The 19314-nt window shown below is 41.0% G+C and overlaps 1 protein-coding gene across 1 annotated transcript in view; it reads right to left on the bottom strand.

The window, feature by feature from the left end:
- The window catches only part of LOC110156660 (thrombospondin type-1 domain-containing protein 7A-like), a 594009-nt gene that overhangs the window by 225468 nt on the left and 349227 nt on the right, over window positions 1-19314 (bottom strand). The window contains exon 13 of the mRNA XM_055163373.1: window positions 16506-16758. Within this exon, the coding sequence (XP_055019348.1) occupies window positions 16506-16758 (253 nt within the window). The remainder of the gene's footprint in view (window positions 1-16505; window positions 16759-19314) is intronic.

Raw genomic sequence — 19314 nt, 5'->3', positions numbered from 1 at the left:
CAGGAGTCCATTTTGTGTAATATAGGACCTTTAAGTGACTTCCATAACTGCCCTGGGACAGACTGACGTAAGAGTGGCTGCCAATCTGCAGCACATTCATACCAGGCAGTGAAGTGTATTGCCCAAGGACAAAACAAGAGCCTAATTTGGCCAGACCGGCTTGCCAAAGCCTGATCCTCAGGAGCCACAAGGGGGCGCTAGTCACAAAAAATGTCATTGTGTCTTTAGGCAAGGCACTTCACCTACATTGCCTAGTATGAAAGTGGTGTGAGTGTGAGTGTTGGTGGTGGTCAGAGGGACTGAGGGACCTTCAAGTGGCCTTCAGTCAGTCTGCCCCAGGGCAGCTGTGGCTACAATAGTAGTTTACCACCACCGCGTCTGGAGTGAATGAATGATGCTCTGTAAAGTGTCTTTGTGACAAAAATGTGAAAAAGAGCTATATGAAAAAAAAACAAAAAAAAAAAAAAAAAACATACTTACTTAGTTATACTGTGGAATATTCCAGGCAGAGCAATGACATCTCATAGGAACCAGCAGGTGACAGACTAAGAAGTTAAATCCGTGTATTAATTGGTTCATTTGTTTGTTAAAATGAAAGCAAAAATAAGAAAGTGGAAAAAACAACAATTTTCTTTTCAAAACCAAAATTAAAAAAAAAAAAAGAAAAAGATTTGTTTTTTCAGTTTTCGATTCAAATCCCAGTCCCTGGTTCTTGTCAGGTCCTGGTCTGGTCCCGGTCTCAGTCCTGATCACTTAACAGTCTACGAGGGCACCTCCAGGCCCGTCCTGACACTCAGTCCTGAGTCAGTCCTAGTTTAGTTCTGATTTAGTCCTGTTTTAGTCCTGTTTTATTCCTGGCCCGTCCTGGTTTAGTCCTTGTTCAGTCATGGTTCAGTCATGGTTCAGTCTGTACGCGGTGCAAAAGTCCAGCATCGCATTTTAAGTCACGCAAATGGGAAAACTGTTCTCCGTTCTCTGTTTTTTCCATTTTTCCATTAATTCATTTAAACACAAAATCAAAAACTTAAAAAAAAATAATAATAATAATAATAAATAAATAAAATAAAATAAATAAATAAATAAATAATTTTATCCGTTTTTTTTTTTTTTTTATTTTTGGTTATGGAGACAAATAATGAAGAAAATTGTTGTGTTTTTTTCGTTTTCTTATTTTTGGTTTTATAAAAAAAAAAAAAATAAAATAAAAATGAATGAATGAATGATACACAGATTAAGTTACACAGTGCACTTTTAAGCACGCAGCAGTAAAAAAACGTAATTTGCAAAATGAGTCAGGCAATGATTCATGTTTTACATATGACTCAACAAAAAAGCTTTTGATGAGGAAACAGTGTTATAACTTGTTTAAAAGCTCATTTTGCATGGTCTGTATCCTCCACATTCTTTACAGACACCATTGCCTTAACTACATTGTGTTTAGTGCACTGGTCCAGTCTAGGTCAGCTCCTTAAGAGGGCATTTGTCTTCATTTACGCCACAGTGGGTGCTATGAATCATATTTAGTCTCTACATAATGCAATACAGTCACACATTTCATATTTCACCCGTAGACGCCAGTGCACAGAGCCGACCTGTACGTGGCTTGGGGTTTAAAACAGAGATAAGAGCAGATTTTAAAATGTCAAGTTAATATATGATGTTCATTAAACCAGAGGACCTCACGCAACACGGATATAGTTTTTCCTGTCCACAGTGTCCATGTTTATGTAAGTGTAGGACTTTATTTTTTCAGTTCTTGCAGTTCTGTTAAAGCTGCAGAACCTGTGTGAAAGGAGGGAGTAGTGTTTACAGTAAAATGTCTAACAGGGGTGTCATGATATCCAAGCTCATGATATGGTGGGGAGGCTCACGATATTATGATATTACACATAATAACAAGACTGACATTATAAAATGCTTTGACCAACTTTATTGTCATATTCATATCAGTGACGTCTTGAACATCCTCTAAATCAGGGATGCTCAATATGTCGATCGCGATCTACCAGTCGATCGCCAAGGTCGTGTGGGTAGATCGCCGTGTCTCGTCTCGGACTCGCGTTTGGACTCGGTCTTGTCTCTCACTCGAGGTCTGACACTCAACAAGTGTGATCATATTTCATTACGGCCGCTGCTGTTGGTAATAAACTTGTAGCGGGTGCAGGAGCGTGTGGGGCGTCTCAGTGCAGCCTGTGCGCTCATTTGAAACCCGCGGAGACTCTACGGCACATCACAAACACACACGCTCCCTATGCACGGCTCGTCTGCAACAGCGTGTGCCCTCGTGTACCAGCGTGCATCACAGGGCAGGTTCAACTTCCTAAACATCCTACCTGTCCATCTGCCTCACGTCAGCACGCCGCCCCTCGCCTTTACACAAGCCCCTCCCACAGTGCTTCTTTCAGACTGCAGGGCTTAATGCTCAATTCCAATTTTTTTGTGAAATTCGATGTTTTTGCGAGATCGTTCACATTTCCAATTAAATGTGACTTGTATGTGACTCCAGTTTGAACAGTAAACAGCCCAAAAGTGTCCCGCATGTGCACTGGAGACACGACGACGTCAACCGCAGCGAGCGTGCTCTGTGTTTACAGAAGTTGTCCAAACATGGACGCGAGCATTGAGCACCTGGAGATTTTAAAGTTCCTCTCGTACCGGAGCCAGAACATGAACAACTTACTTGTTTTAAGGAGGAGATTGAGAAGGAGAAGGACGAGGTTTTTGGTCGTGGTGTTTTGTGGGACAGCGGCAGCGACGTCCATTGAAAGGAACGTGTGGATGTGGAGACGGAGCCAAGAGTGGTGAGTGGTGATGTGCTTCACTTCAGTGACATGGAGTTCATTAACAATTTTCACCTACTTCAGTGCAGAATAGTGACGTTTGTGTCTTGTTGATAACGTGTAGGTGGATGAATGCACTTTGGCCGTTCAGACTGAAGTCACATGTCAAAAAATCAGATATGTATCAGTTTTCAGGAGCACATATCCAAGTGTCCTGGGTCACATTTGAAAAAAATCAGATCTGTGTCATTCAGACTGTCATTAAAAGATCAGATACAGGTCACATAGAAGCCAAAAAATCAGATTATGGTCACTTCAGGCTGCAGTGTGAACGCAGCCTAAGATTAAAGTGCAAAATTCAAGTAACAATTAAACATGTTTATAAAGGAAGGCAATCCAGACAATCCGAGGAATAAATAAAAGGCATTATAAACCATTATATTGAATAATAAATAAACATACCCAGGCACAATAAACTGCCTAGTGATTAGTAGCCCCACCAAAAAAAAAAAAAAAAAGTATTGGTAAGCTGCAGTTAACAAACTTAGTTTAACCTTATTAATTCAGTTTAAGTTTTCAGTTTTTTTTTACAATGTCTCCTGCAGTTGAAAATACTCTTTCACTAGGTACTGAGGAAGCAAATCACTCTCTATATATTCTGACATGTATTTGGTTATTTGTTACATGTTTAACACACAAACCCTGCACATTTAGACTGAGTTCTTCTCTCAAACAGAAAACACTTTGTTCTACCATGTGATGTCATATACAGGAAGTGCTCCACTGTGTATGTGCTTTCCTCTCTTTTTCCATTTCTAGATGTTAGTTTCTTTCTTCTTCTGCTGCTAACTCGTCTTCCAACTGAGACTGCACTTCTTCTAGTTTTATTTTGTTCTTTGTCTTTAAGTTTATTCGTGATCTTGTTATGATGAATGATTGAATTATTCTCCCTTTTTTTTCTCCCTTCATTCAACATATGTAATCACTTTTTTTTTTTTTTTTTTACGTTGGGATTGGTCACATGCTGGGCCAGGTGACTAGACCCGGGCCTATATATAAAACAGGTGTGAAACTTAAGGTCACGTCTCATTTGTCTTTCCTCGCTTCCTTCTCCTTGACTCCTCTTCTCGATTCTGCAGGAAATCGGTGAGGAAGTTCCGCCCACAGAGGAGACACGGGGAGGAGAGAGGATCTAAACTCCTCGCTGAGACTAATAAAGTTTGATTCTTTTCTCTGATCTCTGCCTGCTGAAGCCTCCCTCATGTTTACTCCTTCATTTCGTGGTTTTCTTTGGGACACCGCTTAATGCGACACATTTTACTGACAGCTGAAAAATCTAAGATCGAGGAGAGGAATCAAGGACAAGGAAGCGAAGAAAGAGAAATGAGACGTGGCTTTAACCTTTCACGTCTGAAGAAGGACCTGCCCCGAACCTTCACATTGTGGCGTCGTTAAAATTTAAATTACAAGCTTCTGAGAACTGCAGTGAGGATCGCTTTCTGTCTTTATTTTTTTCTTTCTTTTGCACAATTTGTAAAGGAGCTGTACCTGATTTTTACAGTCTGAAAAACACAAAAAACAAAACTACACTTCATTTTAATCGTATTGCGGTTGTCCAGACTTAGGGGCATTTAAATATATCGACATTTTTAAAACTCGATGTGGATTCTGACATATCGTATATGTCGGTATAATGCTTATATTCAATTTTGATTTCGCCGCTTCGCTTGTTTGCTTCTCTGTGGTCGCCTCCACCTCCCTGATTTTGTTCGCTCGTGTCTCCTTCACTCGTCACTATCGCCGTGAAAGCCGAAAGTTGGTACCAGTGAAAAGCTTCTAGCGCCACAAAACTTTTCCACCATTTACAGACAAAACCATCAGCTTCAGTTTCACCAGTTTAGACCTAGTTTATACCTGGTTTTAGACCTGGTTTAGTCCTTGTTTAGACCTGGTTTAGAGCTGGTTTAGTCCTGGTTTAGAGCTGGTTTAGACCTGGTTTAGTCCTGGTTTCGACCTGGTTTTAGTCCTGGTTTAGTCCTGGTTTAGTGCTGGTTTAGACCTGGTTTAGAGCTGGTTTTAGTCCTGGTTTAGTCCTGGTTTAGACCTGGTTTAGACCTGGTTTAGTCCTGGTTTAGAGCTGGTTTAGACCTGGTTTTAGTCCTAGTTTAGACCTGGTTTAGTTGTGGTTTAGTCGTGGTTTAGTCCTGGTTTAGAGCTGGTTTAGAGCTGGTTTAGACCTGGTTTAGACCTGGTTTCGACCTGGTTTTAGTCCTGGTTTCAACCTGGTTTAGTCCTGGTTTCGACCTGGTTTAGTCCTGGTTTCGACCTGGTTTAGTCCTGGTTTCGACCTGGTTTAGTCCTGGTTTAGACCTGGTTTAGTCGTGGTTTAGACCTGGTTTAGTCCTGGTTCAGTGCTGGTTTAGACCTGGTTTAATCCTGGTTTAGTGCTGGTTTCGACCTGGCTTAGTCCTGGTTTAGACCTGGTTTAGTCATGGTTTAGTCCTGGTTTAGTCCTGGTTTCGACCTGGTTTCGACCTGGTTTTAGTCCTGGTTTTGACCTGGTTTTAGTCCTGGTTTTGACCTGGTTTTAGTCCTGGTTTAGTGTTTCTAATGAGTGGAATTACCAAAAAAAAAAAAAAAAAAAAAAAAAAGGAATAGCCCAAAATGTGATAACAGGAAAATACCATTGTGTAATCCATTTATTTCAACCAAGTCACTGTAATCCAATTACCACTCACTGAAACAGTAACTGTAACTGAATACATTTACTCATAATTAGTACTCTGATTACGTAACTCCGGTACATGTAATCTGTTACTCCCCAACACTGGAACTGCCGACCTCTTACACTTCAATAAAAAAAAGACCTTGTGGAATTTGGCAGATTTGTTTTTGCAGTTTTCAGTTTTAGGAGGTAATTTTTTCCTGTACAGATATCGAGATATATATCGTATATCGAGATATAGCAAAATATATCGAGATATATTTTTTGACCTACATCGCCCAGCCCTATCCAGAGTTTTCCCTCACGTGCTTTCCACAACTTCCCGTGTTCTGCCCTGGCTAACGACAACTAGCATGTTAACGGTGCACTTCCAGATTCTCAGACGCTTCGTAACAGACGCAGACAACACGCAGCAGACTTATTTTAATCTCTGCTTATAAGAATATATGAGCAGAGTCGTCATTAGGAAAAGTTATATTTGTTTTTCTGTGTCTGAAAGCAGCAGCGACTAATCACAGCCTCATTTACACTGCTCTTCTAACATGTTTTCTAATTCTGTATTGTTTTGATTTTACACCGTGACGTTCGCCCCATAAGAGTTGAAGTCTTATATTTAGCTCATAAGTCCCATCCAGCCCACACTTAATGACTGTAATTATCATCAATGACAAACTGGGCTAATGGTGCGTTCAGGGACCAGCCCATTATTCACTTATCCAGGCAGGACAGTGAGGAGGAGGCCCCGGGCGACAGCGAACGCCACGTCAGGGCTGCTCCTGTCAGACCTGCTCCTGCCAGACAGCTCTGTTTAATGCGGGCGAGGTTTTAGTCACACGTGTAAAGAGTCAGAGCAGAGGATACAGACAGATGTGCACAATACTGACCAAAGGCGTTCATTTTATTAATTTTTTTAATCACAAACTAGTTTTGTTATAAGCTGTGGCCAATGTTGTAATGTTAGAACAACTACAGGATCTGGCTGTAAACAGGAAGTAAAACAATTTGTATGAGACTGAGAAGCTCTGCCAGGTGCACTGATGTTATTCATACGAAGAAAACATGAACAACTAATCCACGTTCACCTTTGATAAGGACTGTGACAGAGACAGGTTTTGCAGGCTCTCTTCCTCCTGTCGTCACTGTTCCGAGCTGTTGTTATCTCCATAAACTCACTCACAGAGGAGAGTACTGCAGCAGGACTCGTATCAGTCTCACTATTTAATAGATATTTGTGCCGCTGGACTTGTTTTCTCCGCTAAAGCATGAGCTCTGCTGCGTAACATATAAACAAACAGCACTGTGTGATGATGTCATTGCCCTTAGTACAGGAAACGTTGGGGAGACAAACACGCGGTCACAATTCCAAGTTGCAATAAAAAAAAAACATAAAAAAAAACATTTGCACAAATCCTATGCACTTTTCTATATTAATAAGAGTATTAAAATGATTATTCAAGGGACAAAAATGTGTAATTCATTTGTGATTAACGCAAGTTAACTATGACATTCATTCTTTTGAATATTTCTGGTGAAAGACTGCAGACTGCAGTATCGATATTGTGGGCTGCTATACTGATATATCACAGAGTATTTTTTGGTATATTTTACAAAACTATATTGTTACAGCGCTACAGTTTTGTTGCTTGTTTAGAAACTCGTTTATGAGACACATTTGACTTTTGACATATTTATTATTTTGATTACTAAAATGGGCATATTTCATATGAACTTTGCACAATATGTTGTTTAACAAAGATTTTTTACTATCACAGCCATGATTTAGCCTTTATTTTTTATTGAACTGTATTTGAAATATATCAAATGGAAAGTGTATTGTATCAGTAACTTCTTAATGGTACCCAGCTTTACTTGTAGATGACGTGAAGTGGTAAAGATTGGCAATCCCAGGGCCGAAATCATCAACATGAATCTAGTGAAGGTGTATGGCATTTAAAAACACAGTGGAGCTCTTCCTGTATCACCACATAACTCATAAGGTGGAGTAGAAGAACTCTGGCTAAACCTGCAGGGTTTGTGTGTTAAACATGTGTAAATGAAACAAAACACAAGTCCATGTCTGTTTGTGACGAGGAAACAACATTATAGCACAGATCAGAAAATAGAAAATCTAGTATTTAAAGAAAATGTTTAACAGTAAAATAATCTCGACCCTGTTTCCACTAGTGTATTTTCCACTGTAGTATCTCGTCATCAGACCCAGGGCAAAGACACTGCTCACTATCACACAGCACACACCCACCTCCAGTCACACACAGTACTGCTTATACTGCTGCTACTGCATTTTAACATGCCTATCTGTACTACTAGCACACTGTACATGACCACAGGACTCAGCTCAACTTCACACTCAACTTTCATGAACTACTGACTCATCTAAAGTCAAAAGTGTTACTGTACAACTATTTAAATTATTATTTAAAGGTACACTGTGTAACTTTGTGGGAGGAGATGTTGTTGCTTTGCCAGAATTTTTCACAGTATGATATTAAACTTATTTATCTCCATAGAGAAAAGGACTTGGCGACTTTACAGGTCAGATTAGTGGACAGTAGAATATATATTTTCAAGGTATTGTTTTATTGTAAAAAACAACAAAAAAAAAACAACAACATCTATAATTAAATAATAAGCAAGTTTAATACCATACTGAAGGACATTCCAGGGAAAGCAATCTCTCTATGTCAAAGTATACACACATGTTTAAAGGCCACCACACACTACAAGAGAATTTGCCTGATTTTTGTCTGTCATTTCTTTTCCTGAGTTCGGGGAGACATGACCCGACTTTTTGTCTTACCACCGAACATCAGCAATGCTATGGTAACAGCCAATAAAAAGGAGCGTCAGGGGGAGATGGAGTCACGGACACAGAGACGCAACATACAAACTCGGGATAATATGACCATAACGAGAAGACTTTATTCCTCATGTCTCGTAAAGTGGTAAATTTAAAGTGCAGCGTCTCATCCACATTATCCATAGAAATTGTCCTCTGCAAATAATGACATCCAGCCCACAAAACCACTATTCATTAAGTTTGAGGCGTTCTTTGAAAGTAAAAAGGTGGGAGTAGTTCCTCACGTGTGTCTGTTTACATCCACACAGCGCACGGATTGAGGTGAAGCTGCAGATTCATGACACTGACTCTACTTTATCTTTTGGACTTTATCTCCAGTCTTTTATGCTTTAAAAATCATCTATCTGAAGTTTTGCGCCACATTTCACAAATAATAATAACACAGTTTTGTCTTGTATCTAAACTAGAAGTGCAGAGTTCTGATCTTTTGAACACTTAAGAGTCTCTAAGCGAGTCGTTTTTACTGTAGACAAGAAGCAGCTGACGAGACTGTGCTCACAACTTTACAGCTTGTTTTACGCAGACATATCTCACTGCAGTCTTTGCAAATAAGATTTTAAGTCTTGTAAGATTCTCCTCGTGTCTGTGGTGTGCGCTTTTTTATTGCATGTTTAAAAATTGTTTGAGACTGACGAAAAATCCTGTAGTGTGTGGTGCCTTAAAGGTTGTATAGAGGATTTTCCAAGGAAGGAGAAATCCAGCGACTGTTTGTCCTTTTTCAAATGTTGCGCATGCGTGGAGAGGAGCAGGAAAGGGGAGCAGAGAAGGGTGCACGGAGATTTAGTGCGAATGAACTAGCTACAACATGCAGCAGCAAGCGGACTCTTTCTTTGCCTTGAAAATCACGTTTTCAGACATAGGATATCGCTTTCGTGTCCTGAAAAACGTTTGTGTAGCTCTTGGAAATAAACGTTTTCATAATAAGCAGAAGTGACCTGTCCAGGAGTAATTTGGCGACCAATGCGTCAGTCTTTAGACCCTGCGTCTGCTTCAGTCGCGCCATCGCTGGAATGAATCTACAAGAATCACCTTAGTTTGGCTTCGCTGCTTTTTCCCTTGTCTTCTTCTTTCAGCGACCTCAAAAACGGACTTTCTTTTGCGGCTAACTGCTCCTGGATTCTTGTCTGCCATTGCAACAAACTTTGTGCTAACTGCGAGGAAGATATAGGTCAAAAAAAGCCGCTAAGAACTGTTGCGTTGGTGGAGTAAACAGCGTCTGTGCGTCTTGCGTCTGTGGACTGCGTGACAGGCGTACGTAAACCACGTACCGGCGGCGCAGGCAAGTCAGTTACGCTAGAAACGTAGGGAGTTTGATTGACAGCCTGTTAACTAACAGATAACGAGGCAGTGTCATTATCTATTGGCAAATGTTTAGTTGGCCCCACCACGTCCAGAGTTGATGAATTTTTATTCTCTTTTTTTTGGGCATCATAATTACAAGGCTACTGCATCTCTATAATCTATCACTGACAATTTGAAACAAAAAAAATCCTCCATACAACCTTTAACACACAAACCCTGCACATTTAGGCTTCTTAGTTCTTCTCTCAAATTGAAAACACTCTGTTCCACCTTGTGATGTCATGTGGCAATACAGGAAGTGCCCCACTGTGTTTTTAAAATCCACACACCTTCACTGGCCACTCTGGATACTTTCAGTCCCAGAATTTTCAGTCACTACTAAAAACCTGTGTGTATTTGTAACCGCTATGTGTTTTGCTTTTTTTTTTTTTTTATTTACTTTCTCTAATGTTTGCAAAGAGACACTAGAATATCACTTAGATGAAAGATTGTAAACTGTAGAGATATGATTACAATAAGTCATGCTTCTTCTTACTGCTTTCCTTTAACAATTTTGTTATTTTTCTTTTTTCTTCATTAAATGTACATGTTCTGAAAGTATGGAGACTATACAATATTTTACTCACTTATTTTAATCACTTAAAATCCTTTAATTTTCTCAAAAATCGACTGCGCGCCTTATAATTCGGTGCGCCTTATATATTAATTCTGGTTGTGTTTACTGACCTTAAACTGATTTTATGTAGTACATGGCGCTCAAAAATCTTTCAAAACGTTTTAGTACGACTTTGGTAAGCTACAAAACTGCACAGCTTGATGGATTATTGGAGCACTACACCTACTGTAGTCAGGAACCTCGTAAGAGTAAGTCTGACAGAAGCTGAACCGCATCAGTGCACAAGAAGCAAGCTGTTGTTTTTTCAGTGCTTATAGTTTATGCAAATGAGTCATGTGGTTTTACGTTTTGTTTCTATAAAATGTAAGCAAATGTGTGTAAAGCTGCATTAAACACATTATTACTCAATGTATATTTGAGTCGTCCTCGTAGGAAAAAAAAAAACTAAAAACTTAAATGATCCACCCACATTCATATTCATAATCCACATTCACCAAGACAGAGAGGCAACACCGGGTGATTTACGCCATGATCTGCTGATGGATCGTGGACGCCTGGGCTAAAGGATCAGTCTCAAGTGTCGTCCGTTTGTTTCGCTTATTGTGCCTTATCATCCAGTGCACTTTATGTACGAAAATAGAAGAGAGAATTCAACATTATTGATATTGCGCCTTATAATCCAGTGCGCCTTATAGTCTGAAAAATACGGTCTGTTAGTCTACGCCACAGGTGTCAAACATACGGCCCGGGGGCCAGATCCAGCCCTCCAATACCTTTAATCTGGCCCTTGGCTGATTTTCTACTAAAATATTTTAATTATATTTTCTATTAAAATATTGTTAATTTTCTGTGGTGTTTATCACAGCAGCGTCTCCAGCGTCTCTGTACGTGGCCCCTCCCACCAGAGCAGCACAAATGAAGACTTGTCTCTTTTCAAACGCTCTTAAAGGACGATCGTTTTGACTGTCGACCGTGACACCCTCATCAGAAAAATGTCCAACATGAGAAAAGTGGAGCCGAGTGCAGGATTTTACAAGAAAAACTGACTTATTCTTATTTACATACAAGTTAATGTTAAAATATTGTGTTGAAATTGCATTTTTTTTTTTAAGTTTCAGGTTGTTCATAATATTATTCTGATCCGGCCCCTTTGGGATCAAAGACGGTTGGATACGGCCCCCGGACCAAAATGAGATTGACACCCCTGGTCTACGCTTTCATACTTTTTTTTTTTTTTTTAAATGTTCAAATAAAGTAACTCTAAATTAAGTAAAAAAAAAAAAAAAAGTTGCTATTAATTTTAAAACTACCACTTCATGACATCACAAGGTGGAACAGAGCATTTTGAGCTTTGGAGATGTAGACAGACTAATCATGCAAGATAACTTAAAAATGTGTGAATGAAACAAAGTAAGATTAAAAATATGTGGTTTGAAAAGTACTATGAGATTCACAATTGTATTAAAATGTTACTCTAGTAAAAGTACTCGAATAACTGAGTCTTATTCACATATACATCATAAAGTATAGAAGCAGTGTGTATCATGGGCCCAGACAGGCCTCGTATATCTCTTTCCCGGTTGAAATATCTGTAATACATACTTAGTTTTGTCAGCCCAATGCATAATTCACTTTAGCTGTCTGTCCCTCCGCTGCTCCATCACTTCCATATTCTGTTTCTTTTTAAGGAGGCTTTCTCCGGTTGGTATAGGAAAAAAAAAAAATCAAAACTTTATACTTTTCTGAAGCGCTCAAGTGTAAAAATAAACTTTTGGGAGACTCCTCAGAGACGGGGGGGATGATGTGAGTCCTGCAGACGACACAGAGGTTTGTGCAGAACCTCGTCACAGTCGGTGTATTTCTCTCTCCCTCCGTCTGCTGTGTGGAGCCAAAAGAGCCTCATCATCTTTGACACTGAAAAACTGAAATGTCAAACCAGGAAATCAGTTTCTAATGTTGAAATATTTGTATTTAATGTAAGTTCAGATTTACGGTACTAAGATTATTTTCAGGTTTAGTTCAAATCTCTATTTCACCTTCAGATTTGTTTACCGTTCACCTTCAGACCTTCATCTAGCTGCAGTTTTCCCTCTGCTGCTCCCAGGGCTGCTGTGGAGCTCTGGCCTTGGAAGTGATGAGTTTTGCAGGGTATTCGAGGCTGCTCCACAAGGAACATGAAATCTGATTAATTTTTATTCAGTTTGTGAAATTAAATAATGACTTGCTTTTCAATTTTTGATTTTCTGTTTGAAAATGAAAAATCAAATGTCCAGCAGGTACACGGGACTCCTCAGTGTATGAACAAAACCCCAACAGGGAAACTCATGTGGGTCTTCTCCTGGGTGGGTCACGGGCGCCGCTGCTCTCACGTCTATTGAGAGTCCAGAAAATGACGTAATGATACGTTTTAGATGTGTTTAAAGTATGATGTCACTCAAAATGTCATTTAAAAGACCAACAAAGTCAAAGTCAGAGTCTTGCTGTTTGTATATTGATACGGCGCTTGGCCTGGGCCCTCCTCACCTTGCGCTCTACCTGGTGTCCACTTATTTTGTGCCTTCTATTCCATGAATGCAAATCAGCAAGCGGTGAGGGTGCAACGGTACAAAAATCACGGTTCGGTACATACCTTGATTTCAGGTCATTGTTCGGTTCATTTTCGGTACAGTACGGAAACAAACCATTTGCTTGTTGTTTATTTGTTTGTTTATTAAAACAACAATTATACAAACGGGAAAATAAAATAAATGCCAAGTGCTGCTTGGTAATACTAATAAGTTAAATATAATATTCTAAATAAGCAACAAATGTATGAAATATAATAAAAAAATAAATAAATTCCTTCCTACTTTTCAAAAAGTAAAGTGCAGCACTAACAGTTCCAGCATGAATTTTTACTCAATCTTCAGATTTTTGTCCAGAAAAACTAACTCCAGCAGTTGAAAATACACTTTCACAAGAGACAGAGGTTGTGGGTACTGGGGGAGGGAAGCAGAGATTCCTTGCCGGTGAAAGGAGAAAGTGAGTGACGGCTGTTGTTTTGCGAGGATTCACATGGTTCAGAAGGATGCAGCTGAGGCGGGGGGTGGGGTGGGGGGCAACTGTTGTCAAGGTGGCCACCCTAACTATAAAGCGCTGGGGGAAACACTGCCACCCCAATCACGGATGAGTTCCCTCACGAATATTGAAGAGCCAAGCCTCTGTGTAGCTGCACATGTAGTGGCGAAATGTAAACACACACAAATTGCGTGAACTCACTCGCGCACAGCCCTGCGCCGAAGCAAACGTCCCGTAGCGAAACGGTTCAACATGAATACACGTACACCCCTAGTGAGCAGTGATCCAAACTCTTGATTTTTTTGGACCCTTTTTCCTCGCCTCGCTTAGTAGGTTTTGGTGCCCCGTCTGGTGGTTGGTGTATTGGACTCCCGCTCGCCTTAGGATTGTGTAGGATTGTGTCTTTTTTGATTTGTTGTGTATGTAACTGTAACACTCCAGACACTAGAGGTCGCTTTCAGCCTACACTTGTTGTAATTGGTATTTGTAACTGGAGTTTGATTTAGCATACTGTTGAGTTTATTGCCAATTATTTACCCATTTTGTTCTGTTGTCTCTGTTACTTCCTTTCATCCCTAGGAAAGCATTGTAACACAGAGTATAGACGAGTTTCATTGTTGACAAAAGGGCGTGTTGCATGCTGGGAATTATTTTGGTTGGCGGCAATAAACACTAATTCAACATGATGGATGGAGCGAAAAAGCACGTAAAGAGTACTGATCCCGGTTATTTATCCACTCTAACGGCAGAGGACCCAAGACCATTTGACCAGAAATTGGTCATAAGCATCGATGGAGCCAAATCACCCTTTTCAACCCCGACAAAAGGTGGACCAAACCAAATTTCTCGTCGGAATCGTCAACTACCTGGACAAATATTCACTTGGGTGATATCCACAATGACTTGGTGGAAACTCCTGGGCCATTCACAGCAGAAAAGATGAAAACCTCCAAGAGTCTCGATGTGTTGTTGAACTTGTTGGAGTCCACGGTTTGTTAGGATCTTCTACGTTTGCTCTGTGAATATTTGAAAGCCGTTTAATTCACCATTAGCGGTTCTTTTCTCTCAGAATACGAAAAAGACATTTTCCTTCTTCTGTGCTTCTATTTGTGCATCCCATAATGCAGCAGGAATTTACCATTATCAGGGATAAATACGTGAGGTTACGCACTGTGTTTGACCGTTATCCTGTTTCTTGTCTCTGACCAAAATATTTCCCAGCATGCAAAAAGTCTCTTAATCATCTTAATAGTTTAGCTTTTAACTTTTAAATACAAATATATGTTTTTCCACAGTTCAACATTAAAACTTGATTTCCCCATTTGACATTTTGGTTTTCTCAGTGTTAAACATTGTGAGGCTCTTTTGGCTCCATAGCTGTGGTTTGTAACAGTAATGCACACAGTCATATGCATTTTTAATCCCAGTGTAATGTAGTCCAATAGTTTCAGGCACAGTCTTTTCCGCGTAAGGAGCACTTTACTGTCCCCAAAGGAAATAAGATCATTTAACACATGCTTCACTACAGCAGAACTAACACTGTTATGAATAAAATCCTTCATGCATGTTTGAGTAATCCTGTATTGACCTACTTTTGTGGCGTGAGTGCTTAGAAAATGTCTGTTTTCACCTACCCCATATCTCCGCCCCCCGCTCTGTCCTTACTTGCAGTTCAAATGTTACATAACCTTTGTACATTGGTAATTAATCACGTCATTTTTCAACACTGAAAACACATATGTGAAAATAAAATGCCTGTATTTGGTTTCTATTATTAAAGGGACAATTTTACGCCATTTTCTGAGCTATGTTCTATATTGTTTCCTCATCACAAACAGACTTGGCATTCTCTCAAACTGAAAACACGCTTTTCCATCTTGTGATGTCAAGAGGTAATACAGGAAGTTCTTCATTGTGTTTTTAAACTCCACACACCGTCACTAGAATCGTTTAGACAATTTTAGCCCTGGAATTGCCAATCTCCACTGAACTAAAGGTTAAAGGTAAGTGTTGATTTAACTACCACTACCTTAGCCTGATTCATCAGCTGGTTTCATTTCGTGGAAACTGTCTGACCTCACAGCATTAGGATTTGTTCGCTCGATGGTAGGCTTTTTTTCTTTAACTAATCGCTGCTGTTTGGTTGTGACACACGTAATGCGCCAAATCCCGTAGGAAGAAGGGCAATAACATCTTTACTTTGACAAAATTCACCAAATATTCTCTTTGTTCCGGCTTTAAATCCTTGATCTTGGGAATCATTGCCAACACAGAATGTCTGTCTTCGTCTACATCCATCTTGACCCTTTGTTTACTGTTGTGCTGCGCCAAAAAAGGGACCCACACAGGCGCTTGAGTTTGACGTCATGGCTTCACAGCTCACAGCTGATTGGCCGGTGCGTGGTCTACAACTTCTTGCAAACCGTCTAGTGTATTCCGATTCCTGACCTAGTCACTGAAGAGAAATTAAATTGAGTGGAGGTACTAGGTGGTGCCAGCCTGGCTACCACTACCTGACATCAGAAGGTAGAACAGAACATTTTGAACTTTGGAGATGTAGACCAACAAATAATAAAGAGTTACTCAAACATCTATCCATTTTCTTCTGCTTATCCGGGGCCGGGTCAGGGGGGCAGCAGTCTAAGCAGGGACTCCCAGATTTCCTTCACCCAAACACTTCCTCCAGCTACTCCATGAGGAACTCAAGGTGTTCCCAGGCCAACCCAGAGACATAGTCCCTCTAGCGTGTCATGGGTGTTCTTTGGCGCCTCCTTACTGTGGGACATGCCCAGAACACCTCCAGATGCCCGAGCCACCTCAGCTGGCTCCTCTCGACGTGGAGGAGCAGCATCTCTACTCTGAAGTCCTCCCATACGGCCAAGCTCCTCAGCCTATCTCTAAGGGAGCACCTAGTCACCCTGCAGAGGAAACTCATTTTGGTCGCTTGTATCTGTGACCTTTACTGGTCAATCTACAGTGTTCCTACCCTCATCTGTGACCATGAGCTTACTCAAACATGTGTGAATGAAATAAAACACAACTCCAAGTATGTTTTTGATGAAGTAATTATAACGTATCATAAATCTCACATGGCCAGTCCACAAAAGTACAACGAAAAGTAGAATTCACAACTGAAACATCTCTTACTTTTTGGGTGGCACCTGTCCCACGTTGACCCGGACGCAGATGACCTTCCTGGTCTGGACCCCCATGGCACAGGGCCCTTGGGTGCCGGTGCCGGACCCTTGGGTGCTGCTGGTGTTGGTGGAGGAGGAAGAGGAGGTGGGGTCTTCGGTACAGGCCCCCCACGCTCCGGTCTGCCAGTGGTACACGGTGCAGGCGTGTTCATTACAGTTCCTCACCTCCTGTAGGGCGCTGCTGTTGGGGCACAGAGCTCCACCTGCCAATCAAACACAAATACATCAAATACTGACACTTTACAGCTGATGGCATCAACTTTCACTGGGGGTGGGATGCTAACTGTAGGCACTGCTCTGTCAGAAGCTCTGTTTGACTTTAATGCTTTAATTTAAACACAATCTGATCAGAAAGAGATGACTTAACTGGAACTGCAACTCTTGATGTTAATTTCACTAATATGTAAACTGTTGGAGTACGCTGACAATATCACTGTTTAGTGCTGCAACTTGTTAACCATAACATGGTTAACATGTTAACCATAGATCCATTTGTTAACTACACAAACAGTGGTGTTTTTCACATATCCTCTGTGCTGCCAAACCATAGACAGTATGTATGAATGGACAATGTGCCAAACAAAGAATCCATCCATATATTAGCCGCATCACTGTATAAGATGCAAACTGTGAGAACTGAGAGAAAAAAGTAGAGGCTTATAGTCCATAAATTATGGCATTGAAAAAAATCCTGTTGCCTTGGTTTATTAAGAATTAAAAACTTTTCTCTGCAGCCCAAAAGCTCTCTGGATAAGGTCATATAAAGTCATGTGTCCTCTTCTATCTCCACACACTGCTCTCTACTTACTTACACTTCAAATGTTGCATGACCTTTGTACATAGGTAATTTATCAACAATAAAAACACATATGAGCAAAGAAGATTAGGGTTGTCCCAATCTGATCACATGATCGGAAATCGGAGTCGATCAGGTGAAAGCGGACTCAATCCGGACTCAATCCGGACTCGAACGTTTTGTTCACACACACAGTGCACACAGGACACAACAGTTTTGTTTTTTGGGTTTTTTTTGAGCCGCGAGATTTTTCTGAGGAACGTCCAATCAGTGCGACTGTCTGTCCCAGCGCCTGCTGTACTAGAGGCACACTTGCGCTGGGGCTTTTGGGCCGTGTCGTGCTCGGGTGCTGTTACCTGAGGTTCTGTGGCCCCTGTTCACATCTGCGCGGCTGATGGTGTCATTGCACTGTGCTGTTTGTTTGCATGTTGCACAGCAGAGCTGGCGGTCTTGGTGGAGAGGGTGGGAACAGTGGCGTGGAGTGTCTACTGAGCAGTGGGACTGATGTTGCGGTGGGTTTGTTGATGTGGTGGGGGAGTGGGGGCTGTAGGGCTTCTATTTGAGGCTTTTATTTGGTAAGATTTTATATTATTTGGATTTCACAGATGAGTTTAAATATTTCAAATGTAATGCACATGCAAACATATAATATCAAATATACAAAGTGTAGATTGTGCAGAGTCGAGTCTCAGGTCTGATCTGATTCTGGTCTGGTTCCTGTTTTGTTCAGTTCATTAAGTTTACTAAGTTACACATTCCAAGACCAGACTATGAAGTCTAGATTTTCAACAATGTTGGTACATGGTTAGGAAAGTTAATAAAATTTAAGTTTTGGACATTTGATTCACCCTAAGTTCAGCCCAAATACTACACATGAAATCAACACAATCTGATCCCCCCAACACATCCTGGATCTTATTCTTTGATATGTTTTATAGAAGTATTGGAGCGGGACTCGGTATCGGCAAATACTCAAAATCAAATGACTCAGACTCGGGGGGCAAAAAAATGTGATCGGGACATCCCTAAATAAGATGTCATATAGAGTCATAGTTCTCTGCATTTGACCCATCCTTCACTGACGGGGTCACCTGACAGAAGCAGCCGACAGCACTGCTCCATCTGGTGACCCATCTGCAGATCCTGAGCCGGGTTCAACACCAGAAATACTCAGAACCTCTTGAGATACAGTACTGGACCACCTCCTCCACAGCTCACCTGAAAAGACCCCGTGTGTGTGTGTGTGTGTGTGTGTGTGTGTGTGTGTGTCTGCGGAGGATGCCAGGCTAACTGCGGGCAGGGTTCCAAACATTACACAGTTCTGGGCGATGGAGGCCACAGCGCTGAAGCATGGCACAGGTCCACATGTTGTACCAGCCAAGTCCAGGTTATGACAATTATTCACAGGAAAGTTAGAAATGGTTTATTTTCTTTAAAGGTGCTGTGTGGGATCTTTCTGCTGCTGGGTCTTCCACCTGCTTATCTCCGTGAAGATTCTAGTATTGTTTTGTCTTGACTATTCCACAGTATGGCTTTAAGGGGCCTATGTTACGCTATTTTCTAATCTCACAATCCTCATCACAAACATCTGAAGTTGTGTACTGTGTTTTTAAACTCCACAGACTTTCTCTAGTGCATTTGTATCATTTCAGCCATGGGATTGTGGATCTCTATTAAATTAAAGGGTCCATCTCATATAAAATAACAAACAATAGAACATCCATTACACAATAGTTCTGAAATCTTACTGATTTCTTGGAGACAGTCACAGACCAGGAACTATGAAAGGCCGACTATTGCTCCTCCCCCCGCCCGTCCTGAGAAAGCACAGGCTCCGCCCTCCAAACATGACCTAGGCGATGAGTGAGCCGCCCTTCCTCCGCCATCTCAGGGAGGGAGGGGGAGACAGACGTGCACCCTGATAGTGGTAGGAATAAACTTTTATTCATCATGGAGATACAGC

The sequence above is a fragment of the Boleophthalmus pectinirostris genome, unplaced genomic scaffold (assembly GCF_026225935.1).
Source record: "Boleophthalmus pectinirostris isolate CB_2022bp ecotype Guang Dong unplaced genomic scaffold, ASM2622593v1 HiC_scaffold_6, whole genome shotgun sequence".
Taxonomy (NCBI): domain Eukaryota; kingdom Metazoa; phylum Chordata; class Actinopteri; order Gobiiformes; family Gobiidae; genus Boleophthalmus; species Boleophthalmus pectinirostris.
The sequence above is the reverse complement of the archived record's forward strand: the minus strand, read 5'-3'. Positions and strand labels throughout refer to the sequence as shown.